The sequence below is a fragment of the Camelus dromedarius genome, chromosome 34, assembly GCF_036321535.1.
Source record: "Camelus dromedarius isolate mCamDro1 chromosome 34, mCamDro1.pat, whole genome shotgun sequence".
Lineage (NCBI taxonomy): Eukaryota > Metazoa > Chordata > Mammalia > Artiodactyla > Camelidae > Camelus > Camelus dromedarius.
The window spans coordinates 9,209,333-9,234,193 of NC_087469.1; the positions used below are offsets into that span (position 1 = coordinate 9,209,333).

A 24,861-nucleotide genomic window follows, 5' to 3' on the forward strand; every position below is an offset into this window, starting at 1 on the left:
AGATTAACACTGCCAACTAAAAATTGGCACTTGTCATCTGCCCCTGCTTGGATTTAATCATGATCTGATGCAGCCACTGACCTCCAAACCTCCCTGAAAGGATTTCAGGGTGGAGATCAGGAATGAGGCACTCTGTGCTCTGGGAAAACTGGCAGAACAGACTTACAGCTAGTTAGATATTTTCAGGAGGTTTTATGAGCCCAAATTCTTGTGTCTCCTCATATCTAGAAAAGCACTAAAATAATTAATGGTGACATCTGCTCCTTGTGACTAGCTGCAAGCCTCTGCATAAATGTGTGCTTGACTGCACGTACCCCACTTCACTGTAATCATATCTAATACTGAGTTCCCCCCTGCCACTTCAGAGCAGCTCCTCAGAGCTATCTGAGATGCTGTTTCCCAGGTTATAGTCCTCATTTTGCCCTAAATAAAACTTAACCCACAACTCTCACATTGTGTGATTTGATAAAAAACATTTAAGTCAGTAGACTTTGAGGAAAGCAGATTACCTTCTATATTATAGGTGAGCCTCACCCAATCAGTGAAAGCCTTAAGAAAAAATAGACTGAAGTCCTCTGAGGAAGAGGGAGCTCTCTCTGCCTGTAGACTACCTTTGGGCTCAACCTGCAACATCAATCCTTCCCTGGGTCTCCAGCCTGCCAGCCCACCCTGCAGATTTTGGACTTGCCAGCTTCACAATTGCATGAGCTGATTCCTTAAAATAAATCTCTCTCTTCTATCTTCGCTTTCTGTGCATATATACATGTACATCCTATCAAAACCAGACAAAGACATTACACGAAAAGAAAGTTGCAGACAAATATTCCTTATGAAAAAATGCAAAAATTCTTCACAAAATTTTAGTAAATTTAATCTAGTAATATATAAAAAGAATAATACATAATGACCAAGTACAGTTTATTTCAGGAATACAGGATTGGTTTAACAAATCATGCTGCCAATGTAATTTACCATATTAACAGACAAAAAAAAAAAGTAAAACCATATAATCAACTCAATGGCTGCAGAAGAAACATGTGACAACCCTCAACAACTATTTTTGCTAAAAATTCTCAGCAAACTAGAAAGAGAAGGGAACGACCTCAACCTACTAGATGGCATCTAACAAAAACCTACAGCCAACATCATACTTAATGATGAAAGACAATGCTTTCCTCCTAAGGTCACAAATAAGACAAGGAGGTCCTTTCTCCACTTCGGCTCAACATTGTACTGGAGGTTCTAGCAGTGCAATAAGCCAAGAAACAGAAGTAAAAGACATCCAGGTTGGAAATGGAAATGTTGGAAATTAAAAACTGCCTTTATTCACAAACAACATGATCTTCTATGGAGAAAATCTAATCTAATGGGATCTACCAAAAAAAAAAAAAAAAGCTGCTAGAATTAATAAATGAGTTTAGGAAGTTTTCAGGGTAGAAGATCAATATACAAAAAGTAATTGTATTTCTATGTACTTTTGATGAACAATTGGAAATGGAATTTTTAAAATACCATACACACTTAGGAATAAATCTGGCAAAAGACATACTCATGAATTGGAAGACTCAGTAGCATTAGGATGTCAGTTCTCCCCCAAATGGTCTATAAATTCAATGCAATCCTCACCAAAATCTCAGAAGGCGTTTTGTAGTAATAGAAGCTAATTCACAGAGGACTGCAAAGGACCTAGAATAACCGAACTACTTTCTTTAAGAGTTGCATCCCAGCCATCCTACTCTTGAGTATTCATCCAATAAAAATAAAAACATATGTCCTTGTGTACATGATTTATATAAAGACATATATGAATATTCATAGCAGCTTAATTTGTAACAGCCAAAACCAGGAAATACTCAAAAGACAATCAAGAGGTGAATGGATAAACAACATGTGGTATATCCATACAATGGAATACTACTGAACATTAAACAGGAATGAACCATTGATAGATGCAACAACATGGATGAATTTCAAAATAATTATGCTGAGCGTAAGAAGCTAGATCAAAAAAGGGTGCATATTATTTCATTCATATAAAACTCTAGAAAAATGGAAACTAATCTATAATGACAGAAAGCATTTCAGTGGTTGCCTGGAGGGTTGGAGGATAAGGAGAAGAAGGAGGGCACAATTGTTCAGGATGTTGGGTAGGTTCATAACTATCAACTGTGGTGATGTTTCACAAGTGTACACATATGCCAAAACTTATCAAATTTTACACTTTAAATATATGCAGTTTATTCATGTCAATTGGCTCCAGTAAAGCTGTATTTTATTTTATTTTATTTTATTTTATTTTATTTTATTTTATTTTATTTTATTTTATTTATTTGGAGGGGGAGGAGATGAGATCATTTATTGACCTAGACCCCCTTCGTAGGACTTTCTCTGCACTGTCCATTTCTTCAAGGACCCTGTGATGTAGGTGCTCCCCTGGCTCCATTTTGCAGATGAGGAGTATTTTAAAAGCACAAAAAAATGAGAGCTGAAGGGACCCAAAATTCCAGAAGGGCTCAGGTGAAGGGTAGAATTTCTCAACCTTGGCTTCACATTAGAATCACTATAGGCAGTTTTACAAGTCCTGATTTTCCAGCCCAATATAATCAGAATCTCTGGGGGTGACACCCCCGCCATCAGTACTTTGAAAGCTACCCAGGAGATTCCAATGTGCAGCCAATGTGGAGAACTGGTGAGCAGCATAAGGGGGATGTAAGGGCATATGAGAGCACAGGGTCAAAGGAAGTGAGCAGGGCGTGGGAAGGGTACAAGCATTGGTGCAATACAAGCCATGGAAGGACTGCTCAAGGTGGAGGCATCCAGGGTGAAAGTCGGGTCTAGGGCTAGGAGGACTGCAGTAGTAGGGATATAAAGGGTAGGAATCAATCATAACCATGAATGAAGCATGTATGAATTGGAAGTTCATTCTGTCTCTAACAAACTTAGGGTCTACGTATACCTCGAGGAGATAGTGGGCAGAATCATCCAGATCTCTGGCTGATGTGGTTGTTAATTCTTTTCTCCTTTGGGAACCCTGGTCTAAGAAAGTCCCACTCATTAAACTTCTGAAGTTCACTGAATTACTCTTAGAAAACAAAAATAGGAGTTCCTACCCATGGTAGACAGGAATGGACATAAAGCACATCAAAGAGTAAGTGGCTTCAATTCTTCCTGTAAATCTTCTAGAGCGTCTCTGAGTTAGGGCTGCTTCAGAATCACCTGGAGACCCAAAAGTGCCCCAAAAGGGACCCGAGTGTCTATATTTTTAATAAATCTCAAAGTTCCAGAACCACCGCTAACCCACTGGCTGAAGATGACATCTATTGAAAATATCCCAAGCCCCTATCCAGTCTCAGACTCCAGCTTTCCAGGTGGGTGGAGAAGGACAATGTGTTTTAATTGATGAAGGCTTTCTGATGTCAGTTTATCATGCAGAAGGCAGGAGCAGGGCAAGGACAGGTTCTGGGTGAAGAAAATAGAATGGTACCTTCTACATAGGGGAAAAGGTTACTGAAGGGGCTTCCCCTGAGACCTCCTTGTAGGTAGTGGCTAACACTCCATGGGGGTCATAAAGCCAAAGCCAGCCCCTTAGCAGAAGTGGGACTTTGTCATATGCACTCGGAGCCTTGATAAGAAGTGATCCCAGGGCCCTTAATATCTCTGCCACCTTCACTCACAATGTCATGGAAAATTCTGTGTGGCTGGGTCCCTAAACACAGCAGCCCGCCCTCCACTATGGTGAGAAAGTCAATGCTGTGGAAGGGTTGTAATAGGGGACTAGAGCCAAGAGGCTGATCCTGAACCCAGGGAGCCCACCAGGCCAGAAACACCAGTGGGCCAGGATATGGTGGGAGACTGCCTATTGCACCATCCATGTGGGGCAGAGGAAGGGAAGGAGTGAAGGACGGACGCAGGTGGCTGGGTGGGGCAAGGGCCCAGCCAAGTCAGGACAACTCCCATGCTTTGCCCAGAAGCCTTCAAAAGTCCAGGCACCTGCTGAGTGAAGGAGGACATCTTTCTTGGTTGAGCAAGGAGAGAACGTGCAGCCGATAACCGATGCGCCTAGAAGCCACCAGCCTCAGGTTCGCCTGTTCCGTGCCCAGTTCTCACCAAGACGACTGTACTGAGCATCATTGTGACCTCGAAGGGGCTGAGAGATAAGAAGGGGGAACAATGAGGCAGGATCAGGACTCTCCTAGTGAGACCCCAGCAGGTCCCGCAGATGAGAGCTCATGCCTAGCCTTTCCAGACTCCCCAGTGATGAATTCCCCACTAGGACCCTCACACACACGTTACACCTAATGTCAGGCTCTCCATCCCCACTCACTCCTCTCCCATTCTCACCTTTTTCCCCTCAGGGCTTACCTGATAGAGCTGGTCATTCCTCAACAAAGCTTGAGTGTCAGCAGCTAGAAGAACCAGGCAAAGAGAGTCAACAGGGGTCTAGGAAGATGGGACAGTGAGACCCCGTGAACACTGCAGGGGTACTACAGCTGGTCACACCCTCAGACATCTGTATGAACTAAATGGGTCACAACCTCTGCTAATAACCAGTTGTAGGAGTCCTTAAGAGATTGCAAGAGTGACTCCCAGATGGGTCACAAGGCACCACCAGCCCCATTCCTTAGCAGATACACACTCACATCCACAACACACACATGCTCTGTCCCTTCCACTTACCCCCAGAGACCCTTCCAGTCTCGTGTCCAGCAAAGCAGTAGACTCCCACAGCAAGGAGCAGAGTGGCAATGATGTCAGTGATGATAATACCTGCCAGGGTGGCTGAGTCCAGCTCCACACAGTTCTGGCACACTGTGTGGGGAAGGGAAGTGAGAGGAGAGATGAAGAGTCTTCAAGACCACGGAACCATCTCTGCCTCTTAGGGCTGCCCCAGGATCTCTCATGCCAAGACCCAACCTTGGAGAAAGATCTCCTGAGAGCCTTGCTACATCCACCTCTAACCTTCTGCCCAAGAAATCCCTGAGGAGAGCCAAGAAGTAGTCTCAGCTCTTCAGGAACTTGAATAAAGCAGTAGGCCAAACCATCCCCCCAACCAAGCCCCTGCTGCTTGCGTCATAAGCAGTATTTTTCCTATTGCTCTTTCGCCATAAAGCTCTTTCCCACTCTGAGGGCTCCAAAATCTGACTCATACCATTACAAGAGCAACCCAGTTTGTTTAGAGAACAGATTGGCACACCACGGCCCCCTCCAGCTAGAAAGTTCCCATATCTAGAGGCCCCAACCATTTCAACTCAAAGGGTCCAGGAGGCACATACTTCGAAAATATACTTGCAGAGTAGTCTCTTTGTCCATTTGTTTATCTGTTGTGTTGCACCTGTACACTCCTCGTGGGTCCTGCATGCGTTTTCCCAAATCCAGACTCTTAGTATCTGAGGCCAGTGTTCCTGTTGTTCCCTCTAGCCATATGATGCTGGTATTGCAACTCAAAAATACTTTGTCCTCAAGTTCCTTCAAATCTATCTCGAAGGGGCTCACTAAGGAAAAAAATACCACGATTAGAGCCAGCAATTTGGTCAACACCAGATCCCTTGTTCTGCTGAGGCCCATACTCAAGAAGAGCCACTTTCTAGGTCTAGAACAGTTCATGGCTTCTAGTGAGAAAGATGGAAGTCACAAAAGAAAGGCTTCAGCAGACTCTGCATGAACTTCAGGGGCCAGGAAGGACACAAGGATGCAGTACAAGAGAGGCCAGGCCCTCAAGGACATGGAGCAAAGGAGGAAACCGTGGAACTAGTTTGATCCAAGAAACTTCCTGGAAATGTGTTCAGACCACTGATTAGAAGTAGAGTCCAGACTACTGAAACACTCAAGAGATAGGGAAAGCAGAAGAACCGTCCTCAATTGGAGATGTCCACATTTTTTCTCCAAGAAAACTTCCAATTCTACTTCCCAGCCACCTGCAACACTCCCATTTCAACTTCTCATCCTCTTCACTCTCCCTCTGCCCTTGCCCCAGTCACTCCCAAGGGAGTGGGACTCTCACTACTAGAGCCTTTCCCAGGGCCACTGATGGTTAGAAGTAGGGGGAAAGCTGATATGAATTACCAGCCCAGTAGTCCAGAAAGAGACCGAGGGCAAATCCCATGTAATGATTTTTAGTTGTTCTATCCTTAGGGAATGGGGGTAAATTTTTTTTTTTTATTGAATCCATTCTTGGGTGCCACACAAGTCAAGTCTTGTAGGGGAGTTTAAGGGCTAGAGGTATGCACAGCACCTTTCTAGATCCACTGAATTGCTTTGACTGAGGGCATCTCCACGGCCCGCAGAGGCGCTGGAATCTGTATCTCCAATCCCAGGGAAAAGTGGAATCTACATTCTCTGTGAGTTTCATAGTCAATTACCAATTTGGATAGATTAGCATCCTCTAGAAAACCCCCAGGATAACTGTTTCTCATGCCTCTGTAGCGAGTCAGAAGAATATGCATGTATTCTCAGGGAGGCACATGTACACCAGATGCTTCACATCATAAAGTCATGTCTTCCTTGAGGATCCAATTCTAATGGAAATCCTGGATGTCCCAAAAAAGCTGACTACTAGGGTAATCATTCATCCCAGTTTGCCTGGGGTTGAGGGAATTCCTGGAACATAGGACTATCAGTTTTAAAACCAGGCAAACCAGAATAAGTTGATTGTTCTTTTACCCCAAATCTGCCCTCCCTTCTGTTCAGCCTCAATTTAACTTTTCCCTTAAATCATCCCCCTAAGTGCTGAGCCATGGCCCCAAGTGGTAACATAAATGATGGCCAAATGACCAAGAGTCCTGGGTCCCAGAGGCCTGAGAAGGAACAGTGCTCCCATTACCAACCTTAGGCTCAGACGCACACTACTACAACACTTCCTACTGATCTCTGGCCTAAGGTCTTCAGAGAGACTTTCAAGGCCAAGATGCACCCCTAGCTGGAGTCCGTCAAAGCCAAGAGCCTGTTTCCTAGACCCCTGTGCTACATCCCAACACTGCCCTCCTTGACAAACCTGCCTGGTGAATTGAAGCTCGCATTGAGAAGGACTTTCAAGTGGATCTCACTCCAGGTGCTAATGTCCCTCTCAGGTCCTTCTCCAAGATGCCCCCTCCCACCCAGAGAAGCCTTACCTTGGGAGAGAAGGGCAGTCAGGATCAAGCCAGCCAGAAACCTGCTGTGTTCCATCTTCTAGCAGAATTCATCCAGTAGACAGACGCAGGCCACAGAACCATCAGCCAGGGCAAGAGCTGCCCTCCCCCAACTGACTCACGGGTACCGGAAAAAGTAAAGAGTGGGGGAGAAACTAGAAGACGCCTATTTCTTTGCACTCCGCTGTTGGTGATGGGAGACTGCAGGCTAAGTGGAGGCTGGGGGCGGGGTAGAAGGAAAGCAGTTGCAAATCGCTCTTTCTCTGAGCTCAGAGCTCAGGGTGGGGTGGAAGGTAGAAGCAGAGAATATGGAAAAGGTTGCCTGGATTTCTAGGTAGCAAACAGAAATTTAGAGTGTCCTTTCCTGAGTCACTGATGAAAAACAAGAAATTCAGAGTTCCTGTCAGCAACATCACTATATTTACTCACCATCTAAAAACTGCCACTTCTCAAAACCCTTGAGAGAACCTGGGTGCCCCATCCCATAAACCATGCCAGCTAGGTTCCCATATTCCTGGTCTTTCTTGGGACCTTGCCCAAGGTCCTCCTTGGGCAGCCTGGGACACCAGACTAAGTAGCTTCTTATCAGTGGGAGGTTGAGCTTTGAGAGCCCCCTAAAAAGAAATTTGCATCCTGGCTGCCATACTGCCTATCTGCTGGGCCTGGACCAGTCATGGGATTTTTCAAAGCCAATTTCCCTCAGTATCATGATAAGGATTTGAACAGAATGTTTGCATGGTGCCTGACACATCATATGTGCTCAGTAAGAGAGAATTATTAATAGCAGTATGATTAACTCACAAGCACAATGGAGCCACCCCAGGAGACAAATGGACTTTCTCCCTCTGGGCTATGGAGATCCAAAACTGTCTTCATTGCCGGGGTTGGACTATAATTTAACTGGGGGCAGAGATTGTACGTGTCTTGCGGGCTTCTGTGTCCCCAGCATATCAGCATATGGCTTGTGCCTGGCACGGAATGAGAGCTCTGTACATTTTAGTTGATTCACTGAGTGGCTGAGGGGTCTGAGATCCTCAGACCTCAGCTGAGGCCCTAGTCCCTGGGGATACATGGCTTGTCTTGTTGTAATTGTCCTACATATTCCTTTCCAAGCAGGCACCTCTTTAATGATCTCATCTCAAAAGAGCAGTGAAAAATCCCTAGACTGAGGTGGCTTTCTGTTCAGAGCTCCAGCCCTGAGCAACTAAGAGTTCTCATCTAAATTCATCAGTTCTAATACCAAATAGCAACAGGCAACAACTGTCTGAAATCTAGCAACAAATGGTGGTGGAGATGGTTATCTTCCTCATGAAGAAAGGGGCCCAGGCTACCCACTGCCCAGCACCCAAGGTGCTCTCTGTGCAAGCTGACTCTCTGAGATGGGAATCCAGCACACTCTCCTGCCCCCTTCCCATCAACCCCCATGATCCTCTCCTTAACGGAAAAGCAATAGACCTCTGCACCTGCAGTCCTCCTGACCCCACCCCCACCCCCCACCGCTGCACATGCTTGAAGCAGAGGGTGGAGGCTCTGGGTTCTTGCCTTCTCACCAGCGCCTCAGCCCAAAGGGTGCTGGGCGGAGCCAGGCTAGCTGCTAGCACAGGCTGCCTGGCTGCTAGGGGCTGCTCAGAGCTTCTGCGGGGCAAGCACAGAGACTGATATGGAGCAGGGGAAGCATCTGGCTGGCCTCATCCTGGCTATCACTCTTTTTCAAGGTAAGAACCTCCTAGGGGATCTGACAGCCTAGAGAAGGGCTCAAAGGAAGAAGCCACCAGTAGAGAGACAAGAATATTGGGATCCATAACCCTGAGTTGTCATCCTAAAGTTCAGAGAAGGAAGGGCAAAAATGAAGCTTCTTACTGCTCTCTGCTAGAGAGAAGCAGTGTTCCATGGGAGAGATGGGGTTCTTGTCTCTTAAGAAATCAAAACAGAGGATTTTACTGGCTTGAGAGAGGATCCGGATGCCGCCATTTTAGGTATGAATGTAGCCCAAAGGGCACAGGCCAGGAACCTAAAGAGAAAAGATACGTGTTCCTTAACTCAGAGCTGGGGTTAGGAGTAGGTCTACAAAGCATTCACTCAGTGGGTGGGTCATTTGGTCAACTGGCCAAAAAATATGGGTGAGATCCTAACCCTAACCCTAACCCATCTATTCGTTCATTCATTCCTTCAAAATATATAGAGCTCCTACCATCTTCTAGGCACTGCACTGGGTGCTGTTCATAAACAGTTCAACCCTGTGTGAAGTTCTAAGAAAGCTGACTCCTTCCAACTATTTCCATCATGCTTTGATCTATGCCCCATCTCTCCCCATCACACACTCCACCTCGAGCCACACCTCTCTTGTCCTTTTCCAAGACTGTGTCTTTGTTCAGCTGTTCTTTCTATCTGGAATGCCTTTCTCTGTCTAGTGAATTCCTACTCATCCTTCAAGGCAGAGTCAAATGCCACCTTCTCTGTAAAGCTTTCCCTGTCCCTCACCCTTGGGCAAAATCAATAGCTTCTACCTCTTTCATATGCATTTATATAAGTACTAAATGATACTCTAAGTTTTATTACATTAATTACATTTGTGTTTACTTTTTCCACTTCACTATAAACTCTACAGGAGCAGAAACTGGTTCTTTGTAACACCATTGTCTTCTTCCACACTGCTTAATCATGTCAGGCACATAATAGCGCTTGGTAAATGATTGGATTAAATCCAACTGAATTTAATTCCAGTGCTAGTTCTCTATAGTATTTCTACCATGCAATCTACTACTCTGAGTTTTGAGACAGATCTGAGGCATAGTTAATGGCTAACTCCTTTGGAACATTAAGGATTTCCACAAGAAATGGATCACCACGGCTGAAGATTTTGGAAGTAACTCAGCTCTCAAAGACTTTACCTAACACACACCCAGTCTTTGTTAGGGCTTTAGCTGTTACAGGATCAGAGTCTTCCGCGTTGTACAGACACTGAGTTGTATACATAAGGGTGTTGCCTGTAACCATCCAGAGTTAGCATCAGATCCCACAGGTTAAGGGCACAGTCCCCAGTATGACTGCCCTCACTTTAAATGCTAGGCACAAGTTCAGGGACCCCCAGAACACTCACACTTCTGTTGAACTGGCTGCAAATCTGAAGGGTTCCTAGGAATCCCCTCAGGTTTGATAATTTGCTAGAACAACTCACAGAACTCGAAAGAGTCCTATACTTATTACTACAGTTTTATTAAAAAATAAAATCATATCTAGTCAGATGAAGAGATACATAGGGTGAGGTCTGGGAAGGTCCTGAACACAGAGCTTCCATGCCCTCTCCTTGTGGAATTAGACTACATCACCCTCCTGGCACATTGATATGTTCACCAACTAGGAAGCAACACTGAGTTTTTATTGGGGTTTCATTACATAGGCATGATTGACTGAATCATTAGTCATATTACTGAACTCAATCTCCTGTCCCCTTTCCCTCCTAGGGTTCAAATCACAACTCGCTAATCACAGGATTGGTCTTGACCAGTCTCATCCTGAGTCATATCATTAGCATAAACTCATGTGGTCCAAGGACCCACCAAGAATCACAAAGGCAATCCTACCATTCATGAAATTCCAAGGGTTTAGAAACTCTTCTCCCAGCAACCCAAGACAAAGACCAGACAAATTCTTTATTAGACCACACCCTAAATTCAATTTGGTGATATAGGCTACAATCCAGAGAAACAGGTATAGATACTGTCACATGGGTTAGGATCTCTCTCCACCTTGGCCTCAAATGACCATGGAAATGATACTTCACGGGATCTGATTGACTCGATGCCCAGCTGATTCTGTCCCTCTTCTGTCTCTACAGGTACTATGGCCCAGTCGGAAAACGGTAGGGGAGATGGCTTCTTTCTATGCTCAAACTCTGAGAAGGGGGCAGAGTGTAACTCAGTGGTAGAGTGCATGCTTAGCATACACAAGGTCCTGGGTTCCAACTCCAGTACCTCTGACAAATAAATAAATAAAACCAATTACCTCCCCTCCACAAAAATTAAATTAAATTAAATTAAATTAAATTAAATTAAATTAAATTAAAAAACACTAAAGACTATTAAAAAAAATTCTCTGAGGAAATTCATGGAAATATGGCTTCCCACAGCAGTAGTCCTATAGGAGCAAGTGAACAGCTTAGAAGGGATGGGATGATGAATGGTAAACAGCAGACCTCTCCATTGTCAACCAAATCAGTGGCCAGGCTTGATCTTTCTGGCAGCTTTCCTGTAGCTAAACAATTTTCTAATTCTTGGAGGAGAAAAAGGACCCTAGCAGCTAGGTACTACTCAAAGTATGACCTATGAGCCAACAGCGTTGGGATCACCTGAGAGCATGTTAGAAATCCAGAATCTCAGTCCCTCCCCAGAACTATTGAATAGAACCTGAAATTCCAACTAGATCTCCATGTGATTCCTGTCCACATTAAAGATTAAGAAACACTGCTCTAATGGTCTTCTCCTGAGGCAGGGAAAATTTTGGAGGCAAGATCCTTAACAGGCATTTCCTTTTTTCAGGAACACATTTAGTAGAAGTGGATGACAATCGAGAAGATGGTTCAGTACTTCTGACTTGTAATGTGGGAGACAATATCAGATGGTTTAAAGATGGGAAGGAAATAAGTTCTCCAGATGCAAGTAAAAATATTTGGAATCTAGGGAGCAGTACCAAGGACCCTCGAGGGATATATTGGTGTAAAGGATCAAAGGCCACATCAAAACGACTCCAAATATATTATAGAAGTACGTATCCCTTTGGGTTTGCTTGTGTGAAATTAAGCAGTACTTGCTGTTCTGATGAGCTTCTTGTCTGGGATGAGTGTGGAAAGAGATGCTGAACAGTGACGTAAGAGCCAGTTTTCTTAATCTCAGCTTACTTCTTTTTTAATTTAACAAGGCAGTTCCCCCAACTTCTTGAAAAAGCTTAGCCAGTTCTGCAAGGCCTGGTTCACTTTTGGATAGGCCCTAATATTGGAGCAGTCAGCAGTTTGTATAAACTGAGTTTGAGTGGGAGGCAGGGGACATTATAAGGTGAGAAGCAGCAAAATGTGGAAGAAAGTTGAGCACAGAGAAAAGGATGTAGTCTTCCTTTTATTTAAATAGTTATTGGTAGTAGGACTACATGGGCTTCCCCAAGATTCCTGGAGGACAGAGGAACATCAAAAAGCACTGAGTTCTTAGTCCAAAGATCTTCTCAGGCAATTCCCTTGCCATACCACCCACAGAGCGAGCAGCCTGCTGCCCTAGACAAAGGCATCACTGCTGATGGGCAGGAGAAAAAAATCCAGAACAACTTTCACAACCTGAAGGATGCTTGTCCCTCCCTTCCCCCACAGTGTGTCAGAATTGCATTGAGCTGAGTTCAGCCACTGTGTCTGGCTTTATCTTTGCGGAAATCATCAGCATTTTCCTCCTTGCTGTTGGGGTCTACTTTATTGCTGGACAGGATGGAGTTCACCAGTCAAGAGGTAAAATAATGTTCTTAGATGAGAGATGAGACCACCTGGGACCCTCAGCTTCCTTCCTACCAAAACAGACCCAATAGAAGAGACTGAGTTGGCACGTGTTACTGATGAGCATGGTTGGGTGAGGCACTGGCTCTGTAGGCAAGAGAAAAGGACTCTTGGTGTTTTCACAGCATATTTGCCTGTCTCAAGAGCCAGCTTTCTCTGATTTGTCCTCTGTGCTTTCTAAAAACTCTTCATTGAAGTAAAACCTACATAGAGAAAAGTGTATGAATCACATACATATAATTCAAAAGAAACACACACATAAGTCCAGCACCAAGTTTAAGAAAGAGAATTAATGGTGTGGTCATGTCCAGTCTCCACTTGGTCCCAAAAGTGACCACTATCCTGACTTCTAACATTGATTAATTTTGTCTGGCTTTGTTCCTTATGTAAATAGGCTCATACAGTATGAACTCTAATTCCTATTGCTATTCAGTACTACATTGTGTGACTATAACCCAATTTATTATCCATTCTATCTTGTGTATATGTATATTTTGTTTATTTTTTGTGCAGCTTCAGACAAGCAGACACTGTTGTCCAATGACCAGCTCTACCAGGTAAGGGAATGTGGAATGAAAGAGACATTGCTAGTTAGTAGTGGTAAAATTTGGGGGTCAGGAGGCAAGTTATTTGGAAGTTACTATGCAGATAAGAAACTGCTTAGGACCTACCAGATGATGGCATCCTTAGCCATTTGGGTAGAATGGATGAAATAAAAAGAAGGGTTGAGAGAGACTAAGGTCATTGAGAGAGACTGAGGTCAGGATCTAGTGAGAAAAAGCTGAAGAACACACTGAGAGGGCCACACAGAGAAACTAGATACAGAGCCTCCACCTGCTTGTCCTCTTCCACCCCCAGGACCATGAAGCAACCACTCCAAAGACTTGAGCACAAAAAGCACTCAATAAATATGCATCAAATTAACTCACAGAGGATGAGGGAAAATGAGCTTATCACTGTTCTGTCCTTTTTTAGCCCCTTAAGGAACGAGAAGATGACCAATACAGCCATCTTCAAGGAAACCATTTGAGGAAAAATTGAGCCCAGGACTCAGCAGGTGTGTCCTTCTATACCAGTTAAGAAAGTGCTTTGCACTACCGACTGCCAAGTCTATCTCCTTTCCCCAAGCAGTTATAAGGATGGGGGTAGGAGGCTGATTGATAATTCCTTGTATGGGGGGACTCTCCTGCATTGTAGGGTTTTTAGCAGCAGATGCCTACCAGATGCCAGTTGTCCAGTTGTGACAACAAAAATATCTCTAGATACTGCAAGTTTTCCCTCAGGGGCAAAATTGCCCTTAGTTAAGAACCACTGGCCTATGTTAACCTTCCAATCAATCAATCAATCGATCAGAAGTTCTGATTCAATCAACCAGAAGTGTCAATCAGGAACCCAAGCAATATTTGGTTTTCTGAACCATTTGCAGTTTTTCTTTTTTCAATCCAGGTGTTTTCTCTACTAATCAGTTCTTAGAAACAAAGCAATATGTTTTGGAGCAATCCTAGCAGAGAGAATTTCAGCCCTAAATCTACACTCAAGGTTCCCAGAGGTGACAAATGGAGAAGAAAGGCCATCAGAGCAAATTTGTTTTTTTCTCAAAATAAGAGTAAAAACATGTATGGTGTTTCGGGAGCGCCACCTATCGGAAGTAATTTTTCTGTAAGAGAAAAATGAAAAGGTCAAATAAATTTTTGAATATAATTTTTTAAGTTTTAATTTTTATTTACTTTGTGTATAAGTCATAGTTCACGTGGTTCAAATATTCAATGAAGGGTTTCCTTCCACTTCCGTCCCTAGCCACCCAGTTGCCTTCTCCAGAAGCAAACAATAATACTAATTTCTTATATATCCTTACAAGATAAAGTATTATATATATAAGGGGTATTCTAGGCATACATAAGCAAATTCTTAAGTACACATTATTCTCCCTTCCCCTATTTTCACACAAATGTTATCATAATCTACTTCTTGTACTTTTCACCTAATAGAACCTGAAAATCATTTCATACCAGTATTTGAAGGAGATTCTTTTTTTCTTAGTGTACCTGCTTTGTACAGATCTCCTATAATTTATTTAACCAGTCTTCTATCAGTGGACAATTTGGTTGGTTCCAATCTTTTGCTCTTACAATATCAGAATGACTAACATTGTACAAATGTCATTTTTAAAAATAATTGTATTGAGGTATTATTTACATGCTATAAATTTCACTCATTTTAAGTGGATTTCACCTGTTCTCGGTAATTTTAGGTCAATTTATCCAGTTGTACAACCATGATCATAATCCAGATTTAGAACATTTCCATCAGTCTCTTAAGATCGCCTGTGGTGTTTGCAGTCAGTACTTGTTCCCTTGTTGCAGTCACTAATCTCTTTTCTGTCTCTTTAGATTTGCCTTTTCTGGACACTTCATATAAATGGAGTCATACAATATGCTGCTCCGAACACTCTCATGCAAATCTTTGTGTGGACATATGTTTTCATTTGTCTGGGTTGATACCTAGGAGTGAAGAATTGCTGGGCTGTATGGTAAATTTATGTATAACTTCTTAAGAAACTGCCAAAGTGTGTTTCAAACTGGCTGTCCCACTTTACACTCCCACCAGCAATGAATGAAAGTTCCCGTTTCTCCACCTCCCCACAAATATTTGTTACTATCTTTTTAGTACGGCCATTCTAGTGTATGTAAAATAGTATCTTATTGTGGCTTTAATTTGCATTCCCTAATGACTAATGATGTTGAACATCTTTTCATGTGCTCATTAGCCATTCTTATTCTATCTTTAGTGAAGACTGTATTCAAAACTTTTTTTTTAATTGGGTTGTTTTTCTCCTTACTATTGAATTGTAAAAGTTCCTATATATTTTGAATACAAGTTTTTTATCAGAAACATGATTTGCAAATACATCTGCCAGTATGTGGCTTGTCTTTTTATTTTCTTAATGGTGTCTTTTGAAGAGAAAAAGTTTTTAATTTTGCTGAAGTCTGTTTTACCCATTTTTTTCTTTCATAGATTGTGCTTTTGGTGTCATGTCTAAGAAATCCTTGCCAAACCCAAGGTCACAAAGATTTCTCATGTCTTCCTTTTATAGCTTTTATAGTTTTAATTCTAACAATAAATGTCATTTTGAACATTAAGTCTATTTGTAATGAATACAAATAAATGGGATTGCAGGGCCGTAATGTACTTGCGCTTGTAATTTTATTAAATATTGCCAAATTGCACTTCATAGAGGTTGGACCAATACATTCCTAACAACAGTAAACGAGAGTGCCTATTGTTCCATACACATTCCAATGGTGCACTATTAAACTTTTTGAACTTTGCCAATCTGATAAGTGTGAAATGGCATCTCAGTGTAGTTTTTTTCCCCCAGCAGAGGTACTGGGGATTGAACCCAGGACCCTGCTCATGCTCAGCTCATGCTCTACCACTGAGCTATACCTCTCCACCCTCTTGGTGTATTTTTCTTATTAAAAATGGGGGTGAACCATTTGTTTTTCCTTCTCATTAAATATAGGCTCATAGCCTTTGATCTTTTTCTTACTGACTTGCAACAATCCTTTACACATTTAGGAAACTAGATCTTTTGTTTGTGATAGTAGTTGCAAATATTCTTCCAATGTCATTGGTTTTTTACTTTACTCATGGTTGGTTTTCAATGCATAGTTTACAAATATTTGCATGTAGTGGAATGCACTATTCTTTTATGGCTTCTAGGTTGCTTCATATTTAGGAAGATCTTTCCCCATTTTGAGAGTACTCTTTTTAAAAATTTCTCTCATTAATTCCTCTAGCATTTTCCTGGTTTCATTTTACATATTTAAATCTTTGATCCATCTTGAGTTAATTTTAGTGTAAAGACCTAATACATTAATTAACTTTTAAACTACATAACTACCCATTTATTCCAGAACTATTTATTGAATAATCCCTCTTGTGAGCATTGATTTTAAATGCTACATTACCACTTCACTCTCACCAGATTGTAAGCTCCAGGAAGGAAGACTGGTTTTGTTTTTTGTTTTGTTTTGTTTTGTTTTTTTCCCCACTACTGTAGCCTCAGGAACTAGCATAATACTGAAGCATAATAGGCACTCTAAGATTACACAGCCTTTGGGGTGTGTGTATGTGTGTGTGTGTGTGTGTGTGTGTGTGTGTGTGTGTGTGTGTGTGTTAAAATATACGTAACATAAAACTTACCATTTTAACCATTTTCAAGTGTAATATACAGTGACATTAAGTACAATTACAATTTTGTGCAACCATCACCACTATCATTTCCAGAACTTTTTCATTATCCTGAAGAAACTATCATTAAACAGTAACTTCTCATTCCTCTCTCTCCCCAGCCCCTTGTAATCTCTATTTTACTTTCTATCTCTATGAATATACCTGTTCTAAGCATCACACATAAGGGGACTCATACAATATTTGACTATTTTCTGTCTGGCTGATTTCACTTAGCATAGTGTTTTCAAGGTTCATCCATTTTGTAGCATGTATCAGAATTTTCCTTTTCAAGGCTGAGTAATAATCACGTTTATGCATACACCACATTTTGCTTATGCATTCATCAGTTTGGGTCGCTTCCACCTTCTGTTTATTATGAATAATGCTGCTATTAACATTGATCATGGTACAAGTGTCTTGTTTGAGTCCCTGCTTTCAATTCTTTGGGGTATTTACCTAGAAGTGGAATTGCTACATCACATGATAATTGTGTTTTAACTTTTTGAGGAACCACCAAACTGTCTTCCCAAAACGCTCCACTACTTCACATTCCCATCAGTAAGGCACAAATGTTCCTACTTTTCCACATCCTTACCAACATTTAATATCTATTCATTTATAATAGCCTTCCTAATGGGTGTGAGGTGTTATTTCATCAACGTTTTGGTTTGCATTTCCTTGTTGAGCAACTTCTTAGGTGCTTACTGGCCATTCATGTATCTTCTTTAGAGAAGTGTTTATTCAAACCCACAGCCCATTCTTTAGTTGAATCGTTTGCCTTTCTGTTATTAATTTGTATAAGTTTGTTATATAGCTTGATATTCTTCACCAGATACGTGATTTACAAATATTTTCTGTCACTCTATGGAGTTTCTTTTCACTTGCACTCTTGAAAAGTATACTGCTTCCTTTGCCTCTGTATATCTCAGTGTATCTCAAAGTCACCTTGACGACGTACACCATCTCTACTTTACAAATAAGAAACCTGCAATCCAGTCAGAGAGAGCATATTGCCTGGCATCCAATAAGAGCTCACAACTTTACTGTTATTGCTACTGCAATCTTCATTGACAATAATAATCTATACAGAAGCTGCTTCAAAAAGGCCTAGGACCCATGGGAAAAAGAGAAAGAGAATCTCACAGATGTCTCAAGCACTGCCAGAGATCACGGTCATATCGGGTGCTGATACACAGGTTTCCAAGACCCCGTCACACTGCACTGAGCTCCAAAACGCCCCCTCCCAGCTCACCCCGACTGGCCCCCAACCCGACCCCAACGCCACTTCCGTGCACTTCCGCCCCGCCCCCAGTTAGCTAGCGCATGCGCCTCGGGATGTTTGCGCGCCCGCTTCCAGAGCGAGGCGACACACCCAGTTTCCGGCGCCCAGATGAGACTCCACAAGGCCTGGCGCCTAGTCGTGACGTAAATTCCGGTTGCCGTGCTGAGTCGGAAGTGGGAACCCTTCGGCCACTGAGATTCTGTCGTGTCGTCGCTGCTGGCCCTTCAGGCTCTGGTAAGAGAGGAAATAGCCGGAGGGGAGGGGATCGTTGAGGCTGCAATGGGATTTTTTTTTTTCTCGTAGTCGATTGCTAGTCCAAACCTCTGCACTCTTAACCTCCTCCAAATTCCTTCTTCTGTGCTTTCCTGACCGCTGCCTCTTTCCTTCATGAACTTCGACCCTGTCTGGTTTGGGAACCCCTCACAATGGTGCAGCTTCTGGCATCTCTCTCCCTTTTTGCCATTCCCCCCCTGGAAAAGGCCGGAATCCTGGCCTTGCATTATCTTTGGCTTTCTTTCTCTAGAATGTGCGCCGAGTGGGTGGGTCTGCCTCCGTGCCGCGAATCCTTTATGGAACCCGGAGGGATAAAATTTTATAGAGTAGACAACACATAACCAGATGCCAAAAAAGAGGAAATTAAACATGAATCGCAGTAATCAGACCAGTCGAATACATATGGCAAGGTGTTGACATTTCTTAAGGCAAGTGATCAGTTCACCATTCAGAACTCTCCTGGCTCTCTGCTCCTTGCTCCCCATTTGGGTTTAGAAGACGTTTCTAAAATTGAGTAGCCAGAGGTTAGAAGCTTACATTTGATGGGTCCTCCCTTTGGGATCAGATTTTCGTTCCCAGAACAAGGATGTGTTTAGTCTCACTGCCATGGACTGTTTTGGTCTCACGTGGGAGCCCTCCTGAGATAAAAGAGGACCCAGGAAGGAATGCTTTCTCTTTTGCGACTTGATGAGATCCTTCTAGCTTGCTGATGTGATGGAAGGATCTGTTGCCACAGTAGAGGCCTGAAAGGATTATTGAGTGGAGCATGTAACAGTGAAAACTTTTTTTAATTCCTTTTTTGGTTCGATCTGTGTATTACCAGAAAAGAGGCCTTATGGAGTATGATTTTTAAAAGTTTGATTTTGACAATCCCTGTTTTGTGAAATATTCCAAGTATTTCTGTTTAAAAGCAGTACCAAGTCTGATGTTAAAATATTTATGTGCTCACCTCTTTAAAACCTGACCGTGGTCCTTAAATGATTAACAGTACTGTTTATAAGCAAAAGACTGAGTCAGGGTAGGGTGAGAGGAGTTTGTGTGACTGGAGGTAGACAATGATTATAATTATAGATTCTTGCAGTAAGTATATCAGAGGGAAATGTGTTTTTAAAGAGGACGTATTAAGGAAATCAAATCCAGAAGCTTCTAAGGATTGGTGGTTATATCATTCCAAATGCTGACAAACAGGATAGTGCTGTATCTCTGAATAGCAGTTGAAAATAGGAGATTATAAATTCCCAGTGACATTGAATATTAAACAAAATATTAAGGTTCCATTTTATCGGACCTTTCTTTTGGAATGGGTGACATCTTTTTACATTTGTGAGATCATTGAATAAATCTAAACTGACATCCCCACAAAGGTTCCCATCAAGTGATCAGTCCTCCCTTTTCCCATAAAACTTTCCTATAAATTGTTAGCTTTTTTTCTATGAAAATAGTTTTTGCACAGATTTGAAATACATATGAAAAAGATGAACTTAGTAAGGTAGGTGAAAACCTTTTTGTTTTTCAAAAAGACATGTAGTGGAGATGACAACAGAGATTTATTTCCATTCTCTATTTAACACATGCTGAGATACCAAAGAGCCACAAGTGTCTGGCCCAATAGCTTGACCTTCCACTGCAACCCAAGACTAACAGTAAAACCTTTACCTTGAAGTAGGATTATGAGTGCTGCTAGTAATTACAAGGCGGTCAGGAGTAATTACATGTAAGATTGATATCATTCAATAAATATCTATTTGGGATTTCGTGATTGTGGAATATGCCAGACACAGAAGAAGAAATAATCAGATGTGAACCTGTACTCAGATTGCTTACCTTCTAGCAAAATAGAGGATCTACATTAGGAATACAATGTAGAAAGTTATAAATCCTATTAACATAGATAAAATGTAATGGGAAGCTAGCTTTATATAATGGGACAGTATAGTATTGAGGAAGGAGGAAATCATGCCATTTTTGATGACAAATCCCCTATATCTCTTGATAGCCTTAAGGGCCTGTCTGTGTCATATGTTCTAGTTCTTGGCTTTCAACTTACTTCCTTTTTGCATAAATGGTGCAGGTGATGCATCTCCTTTGTACTAATTTGACCTCTTTTCATTTGTATTTTATAAAACTCACTTGAACTGGCTTCCACAAGATAGGGCAATCTACTCGGTTTTCATAACCGAGAAGACTCTCTTTCCATCTCGCATCTCATTTCCTATACGTTGGCTTAGTTTTAGGGTAGGCTTTCTCTAGATGGTGGAAAGATGACAACTTCAGGTTCCTATTTTACCAGCCTAGCAACCCAAGCAGGAAGAAAGAGTTCCCTTTTCTGGAGATTTAGCCAAAGGCCTGAATGTGGTGTTCATTGATTCTGATAGATCTTGCTAGGGTCTTGTGCCTACTCCTGAATCAGTCACTTTGGCCAGAGAATGCTGTATTCTTTTTGACCAGGCCAGATTCATATGCCATTCCTAAAGTTAGTGGGTGAGGTCATCTCCTTCTGAACACATGGACTGGGAATGGGATGGATCCCCAAAGAAAAAATGTGGGTATCATGTTGGAAAAAGAGGTTGATGTTTTGGAGGCAAAAAACATAACAAGAGCTAACTACACTTTCTGCATTCCTCTGGACTTCTGGGTACTTCAGGATAGAGGTAGAGTGGTAGTCTGCTATTGGTGACACAATTCTTGGTGCATCTACATGAGTTAGAGGTAATAATTAAGCTTATGCATCATTTAAATGGGAAGAAAGACCTCTGAAAGATTGTTGTTAATTCCAACATTAAATATGCTACCTTTTTTGCATTATTAAGCTCAACTAAACTATACACAGCAAAAAGTAAAATACATAGAACAGCATCTAACAGTGCAGTTCCTGGAAACAGTAAAGCCCAGCACCATGCTGAGACAAGACTAGACTGTCTGCCTGTCATTACAGCTAAGTAGTGATTAGCTTTTATGTAGAAAACACAACAGAGGAGGGTGAAGCAACTGGTAGAGATGCCTCAGAATTGTCCAGAAGTGTTATAGTCTCTCTTCCTCCAAAAAACAAGGGTAACTCTTCTGACTTGCGTTGGCTTTTGTTAATATGATTCTGTAAGGCTCTGTATATTAAAGGTAGACAAAATGTTCTTTTTCCCTCTTTCATTCATACCCCTGACCCTACTCCTTCTAAGGTCTCTGACCTTGTAGCAGTGCAGCATCCTTGTAAGCAGAATATTTATATTGTTTGTCTCTTCCCACCCTTTTCAGGGTTGTATTTCTATGCTGTGGCCTTAAAAATTTCAGAAAGGGAAGAAAGCCTTTCAGGGAGCTCTGCTCATCCCGTTGTGCCAGTGAGTCCCCTTGGTGCTCGAATGAGGAAATGTAATCAGAAGAGTGCAAATGCAGGCTCAGTCAGCTCTACTAAATACTTTTGAGGTATATATCTATTTCATGTTACACGTTAGGAATTTGTGTGTTCCTTCGGTATTGGAAAAAATCAGATAAACTATGAAAGCTAAATATAGAATTAAGCAAAGATCATTTAGTTTTTAGAGGAAGAAATACCAGTAGTTGTAAGCCTGGAAGTAGAGAGAGATTGCTTACTATGGATTTAAAACCCACAGTCTGCTGTAATCTGTCTCCTGTCCTGATTTGCAATTCCATGTCTGACACACAGGCTTGCATTTGCTTTCTGTGTAGCTGAGAAATTCCCAGCTCCAACTCTTAAGTCAGAAGCCTGAGCAAGTGCTACCTTATGCTCATAGTGAGTGAAAACTAGTCGACTAGCCTAGAGATTTGTGGGAAATCTGTAGTTTTTGTCATTCTATTTTAAAGTGCCACATTGTTGTTACAGTTAGTAGGTGAGTTTCCTCTTTGACTCTGATAATTCTATTTAACCCGTTTTTTAAAAGTATAGCTAATAGAAACATGTCAACAGATAAATGCATTCCAGCTTAACATTTTTTAAGCCTTTTGGTTTTAGCCGCCCCCAAATCAGGCCAACTTGTCCAGTTGGTAGGTTCATAACCATTTTGCCAAAAATGTCTTGAATCTTGAAACAGGAGTTGGAAAGTCTTACCCAAAGCCTTTTGAAGTGTATTGTATTCAAGAAATGGGGAAAGAAACAACAATGGTAATATTACAACTGTTGTGTTATCTACCCAGGTATCTAATACTTGTCCTCTCTATAGCCCCTCCCCCTAGGTCTGGATGGAGGATACTTTAAAGTGAAATGACAGACCAGGAGAATAACAACAACATCTCAAGTAACCCCTTTGCTGCTCTTTTCGGCTCCCTGGCTGATGCCAAGCAGTTTGCAGCAATCCAAAAAGAGCAGCTGAAGCAGCAATCTGGTAAGTAGAGGAGCCAATAGCAGCAGATGAGATGACCTAGAATGGGTTCTTCCCAAATTAAGTATTCTTTGGATTCTTAATTGCAACTGGAATTTAAGTTTAGGGCAGAAGTTGGTTTTTGTTTGTTTATTTAGAGTAGAAGTTACTTTTTTGTTCGTATTTGTTGTTTGTTTTGTTTTGGAGTCCTCTCCTCCCTAACCTACCCCCTACAAGAAAGAGATCAGATAACAGGTGGTTCCATAGTAACAAATGCCAATCGTGGTCCCAAAGCTGTCAAGCTGTTTTTATTTTTTAAATTACCTAGTAAAAGATATTTAACAAAGATTTTTTTTTTTAATTTTAACATAGAAAACTGAGGTTATCGTGTAGGTGTGGAAAGCAAGTCACATGCAACTGTAGAAAGCAGAAGTGTTGAAGGAAGAATTTTTAAAAGCTTTTTGAACTGTAGAGAAATACATGAGATTTGTTGTTAGGCCCATTGCTTCAGAGTCTATCTTAAGTGCTTCTTCCACTCCACGGAGTAGCCACTTTCATAGCTTACTGCTTTTAGAACAGACTTCTAAGAAAATCTGATCCTTATCCTTAATGTGAAAAAAAAAATTAGAATAATATTTCACTAATCGGAAAAGTGGTTTTCCTTATCTGGGACCAAATTTAAGGTCAAGTCTAGCTTCCTCCTTTAAAGTAGCATATGGACTAGAAGAATTAGGATGATGGTTTTGAGATGTATTAGTCTTCTGAGGGTATTCACAAAATCTTTCAAGCCAGAAATTGCTGCCCTTCTCCTCCCTGCAAAAAGAATAATAGTGTTTTTCTTGTTTATATTTTCTCTTTATTTCAAAAGCGTTCAGATACGTAGCTAAGTTGTGGCCTTGCTCTCCAATTAGGATTGAATGAAAAGGAAGTAAGGAGAAGACAGATGAGTAGTAGAGTGATGGATAAAAGAAGGGAGAAATACAACTAATGCTGACTTTGTAACAACGATAGGAATAGGCAGCTCTGAGTCTCAGTCTCTGAAATCTCTCCCAGATGTCTAAGATACAGGCTCAGAATGGGAAACCTTGGATTAGGAGGTTGTAGGAGAGAAAGGAGAGTGAGGGATTGGAAAAATAAGAAAATGGGAAAATAAAATTTATAAACATGTGGTTGAGGGAAATTTTGCTTATCAGCACCTGTAACTCTTAAAATTCAGAGGAGAACCTAATGGTATAGGAATAGAGTGACAGAACGCTTGTCCTTTTGGCTGTAAGCAGACACAAAGCTGGCTAGAGCTGGGAGCATTGCAGGCACCGAGCAGTGGGGACAAATCAGGTGCGTGCCCTGCTGTAACTATTTTGGCATCTCATCGTCTTAGTTTGTTTACACTGTGTTTATCGTGCCACCAGGTCTAACCTGTTTTCCGCCAGCAGTTAGTACTCTGCCAGAACCTTTGGCCTGCTATACTGAGCTTCAGTTTTACCAAACTCACTGCACAAAGCAACTCTTGCTTCTGAGAATTTTACCTGGACTTTGAGAGCAATCATTTTCTCGGTAGAGAAAAGTAAATACAGACTTGTGTGTGGCTTTTAGAGAAATGCCTGTTAAAACAATTGGATTGTTTTTAATCTATGAAGTTTGTAAAAATTTAAACAGACATTCTCTCATACACTGTGGGTGGACATGTAAATTAGAGCACTCTTTCTGAGAGTAATTCTGTAGTATGCATATGTTAACTTCTATGAATCTATCCTATAGAAATACTCATACAAGTGCACAAAAAGAGTAAGTTATATTTGATGCAGTATTGTTTGAAATCATGAAAAATTTGAAACAACTCAAATGGTCATCTGTTGAGAAGTAGCTACATAGATCACAGTGTGTGCATACAATGCAATACAGTGCAGCTATTGAAAAGAATGACGTAGGCCTGTGAATGACCTAACAGAGAGGTGTTGGTGCCAGTTAAGTTTAAAAAGCAAGCTGAAAAGCAGTAAGTGTAGTATGATCCCATTTTTAAAAAGCTAAAAATCATAGTAATAAACATTATCACCAGAATAAGAAGTATCTGAAACTCTTTGCTAAGATAAGTGGTTATCC

The 24,861-nt window shown here is 41.6% G+C and overlaps 3 protein-coding genes across 8 annotated transcripts in view; 2 read left to right on the forward strand and 1 right to left on the reverse strand.

The window, feature by feature from the left end:
* Nucleotides 1-874: 874 nt before the first annotated feature.
* LOC105090171 (T-cell surface glycoprotein CD3 delta chain) lies at nt 875-7,270 on the reverse strand. The gene is made up of 5 exons (XM_010981383.3): nt 7,110-7,270; nt 5,274-5,492; nt 4,678-4,809; nt 4,363-4,406; nt 875-4,147 (listed from the first exon to the last, which is right to left on the reverse strand). Exons 1-5 carry the CDS (start codon nt 7,162-7,164, stop codon nt 4,076-4,078), a joined length of 522 nt encoding a protein of 173 aa, XP_010979685.1. The 5' UTR covers nt 7,165-7,270; the 3' UTR covers nt 875-4,075.
* Nucleotides 7,271-8,682: 1,412 nt separating this feature from the next.
* LOC105090170 (T-cell surface glycoprotein CD3 gamma chain) lies at nt 8,683-15,800 on the forward strand. Of its 5 annotated transcripts, none has more exons than XM_031443575.2 (7): nt 8,687-8,842; nt 10,966-10,989; nt 11,666-11,890; nt 12,484-12,615; nt 13,174-13,217; nt 13,636-13,717; nt 15,051-15,800. In XM_031443575.2, the coding sequence occupies exons 1-6, from the start codon at nt 8,788-8,790 to the stop codon at nt 13,699-13,701; spliced, it is 546 nt and encodes a 181-aa protein (XP_031299435.1). In that variant the 5' UTR covers nt 8,687-8,787; the 3' UTR covers nt 13,702-13,717; nt 15,051-15,800. The 5 variants fall into 5 exon arrangements, with proteins under 5 accessions (XP_064338164.1, XP_064338163.1, XP_064338162.1 ...); XM_010981381.3 differs by lacking the exon at nt 15,051-15,800 and adding an exon at nt 14,107-14,361; XM_064482094.1 differs by lacking the exon at nt 12,484-12,615 and having other exon boundaries at nt 8,683-8,842.
* A 2,475-nt stretch (nt 15,801-18,275) lies between these two features.
* The window catches only part of UBE4A (ubiquitination factor E4A), a 31,914-nt gene continuing 25,328 nt past the window's right edge, over nt 18,276-24,861 (forward strand). Inside the window, exons 1-3 of one of the 2 annotated variants that reach the window (XM_010981380.3) lie at nt 18,276-18,412; nt 21,701-21,868; nt 22,624-22,785. In XM_010981380.3, coding sequence (XP_010979682.1) covers nt 22,665-22,785 — 121 coding nt within the window. In that variant the 5' untranslated portion in view covers nt 18,276-18,412; nt 21,701-21,868; nt 22,624-22,664. The remainder of the gene's footprint in view (nt 18,413-21,700; nt 21,869-22,623; nt 22,786-24,861) is intronic. The other variant, XM_010981379.3, reaches the window with a different exon arrangement.

Bases quoted from the DNA above. Each gene is read 5' to 3' on its own strand.
- LOC105090171 (XM_010981383.3), bottom strand. From the start codon at position 7,164: ATGGAACACAGCAGGTTTCTGGCTGGCTTGATCCTGACTGCCCTTCTC. The intron at 5,493-7,109 runs GTAAGGCTTCTC...TTTTTTCCTTAG, and splicing joins GACTGCCCTTCTCTCCCAAG to TGAGCCCCTTCGAGATAGAT. The intron at 4,407-4,677 runs GTAAGTGGAAGG...TGGTTCTTCTAG, and splicing joins GACTGGAAGGGTCTCTGGGG to CTGCTGACACTCAAGCTTTG.
- LOC105090170 (XM_031443575.2), top strand. From the start codon at position 8,788: ATGGAGCAGGGGAAGCATCTGGCTGGCCTCATCCTGGCTATCACTCTT. The intron at 12,616-13,173 runs GTAAAATAATGT...TTTTTTGTGCAG, and splicing joins TGGAGTTCACCAGTCAAGAG to CTTCAGACAAGCAGACACTG. The intron at 13,218-13,635 runs GTAAGGGAATGT...GTCCTTTTTTAG, and splicing joins CCAATGACCAGCTCTACCAG to CCCCTTAAGGAACGAGAAGA.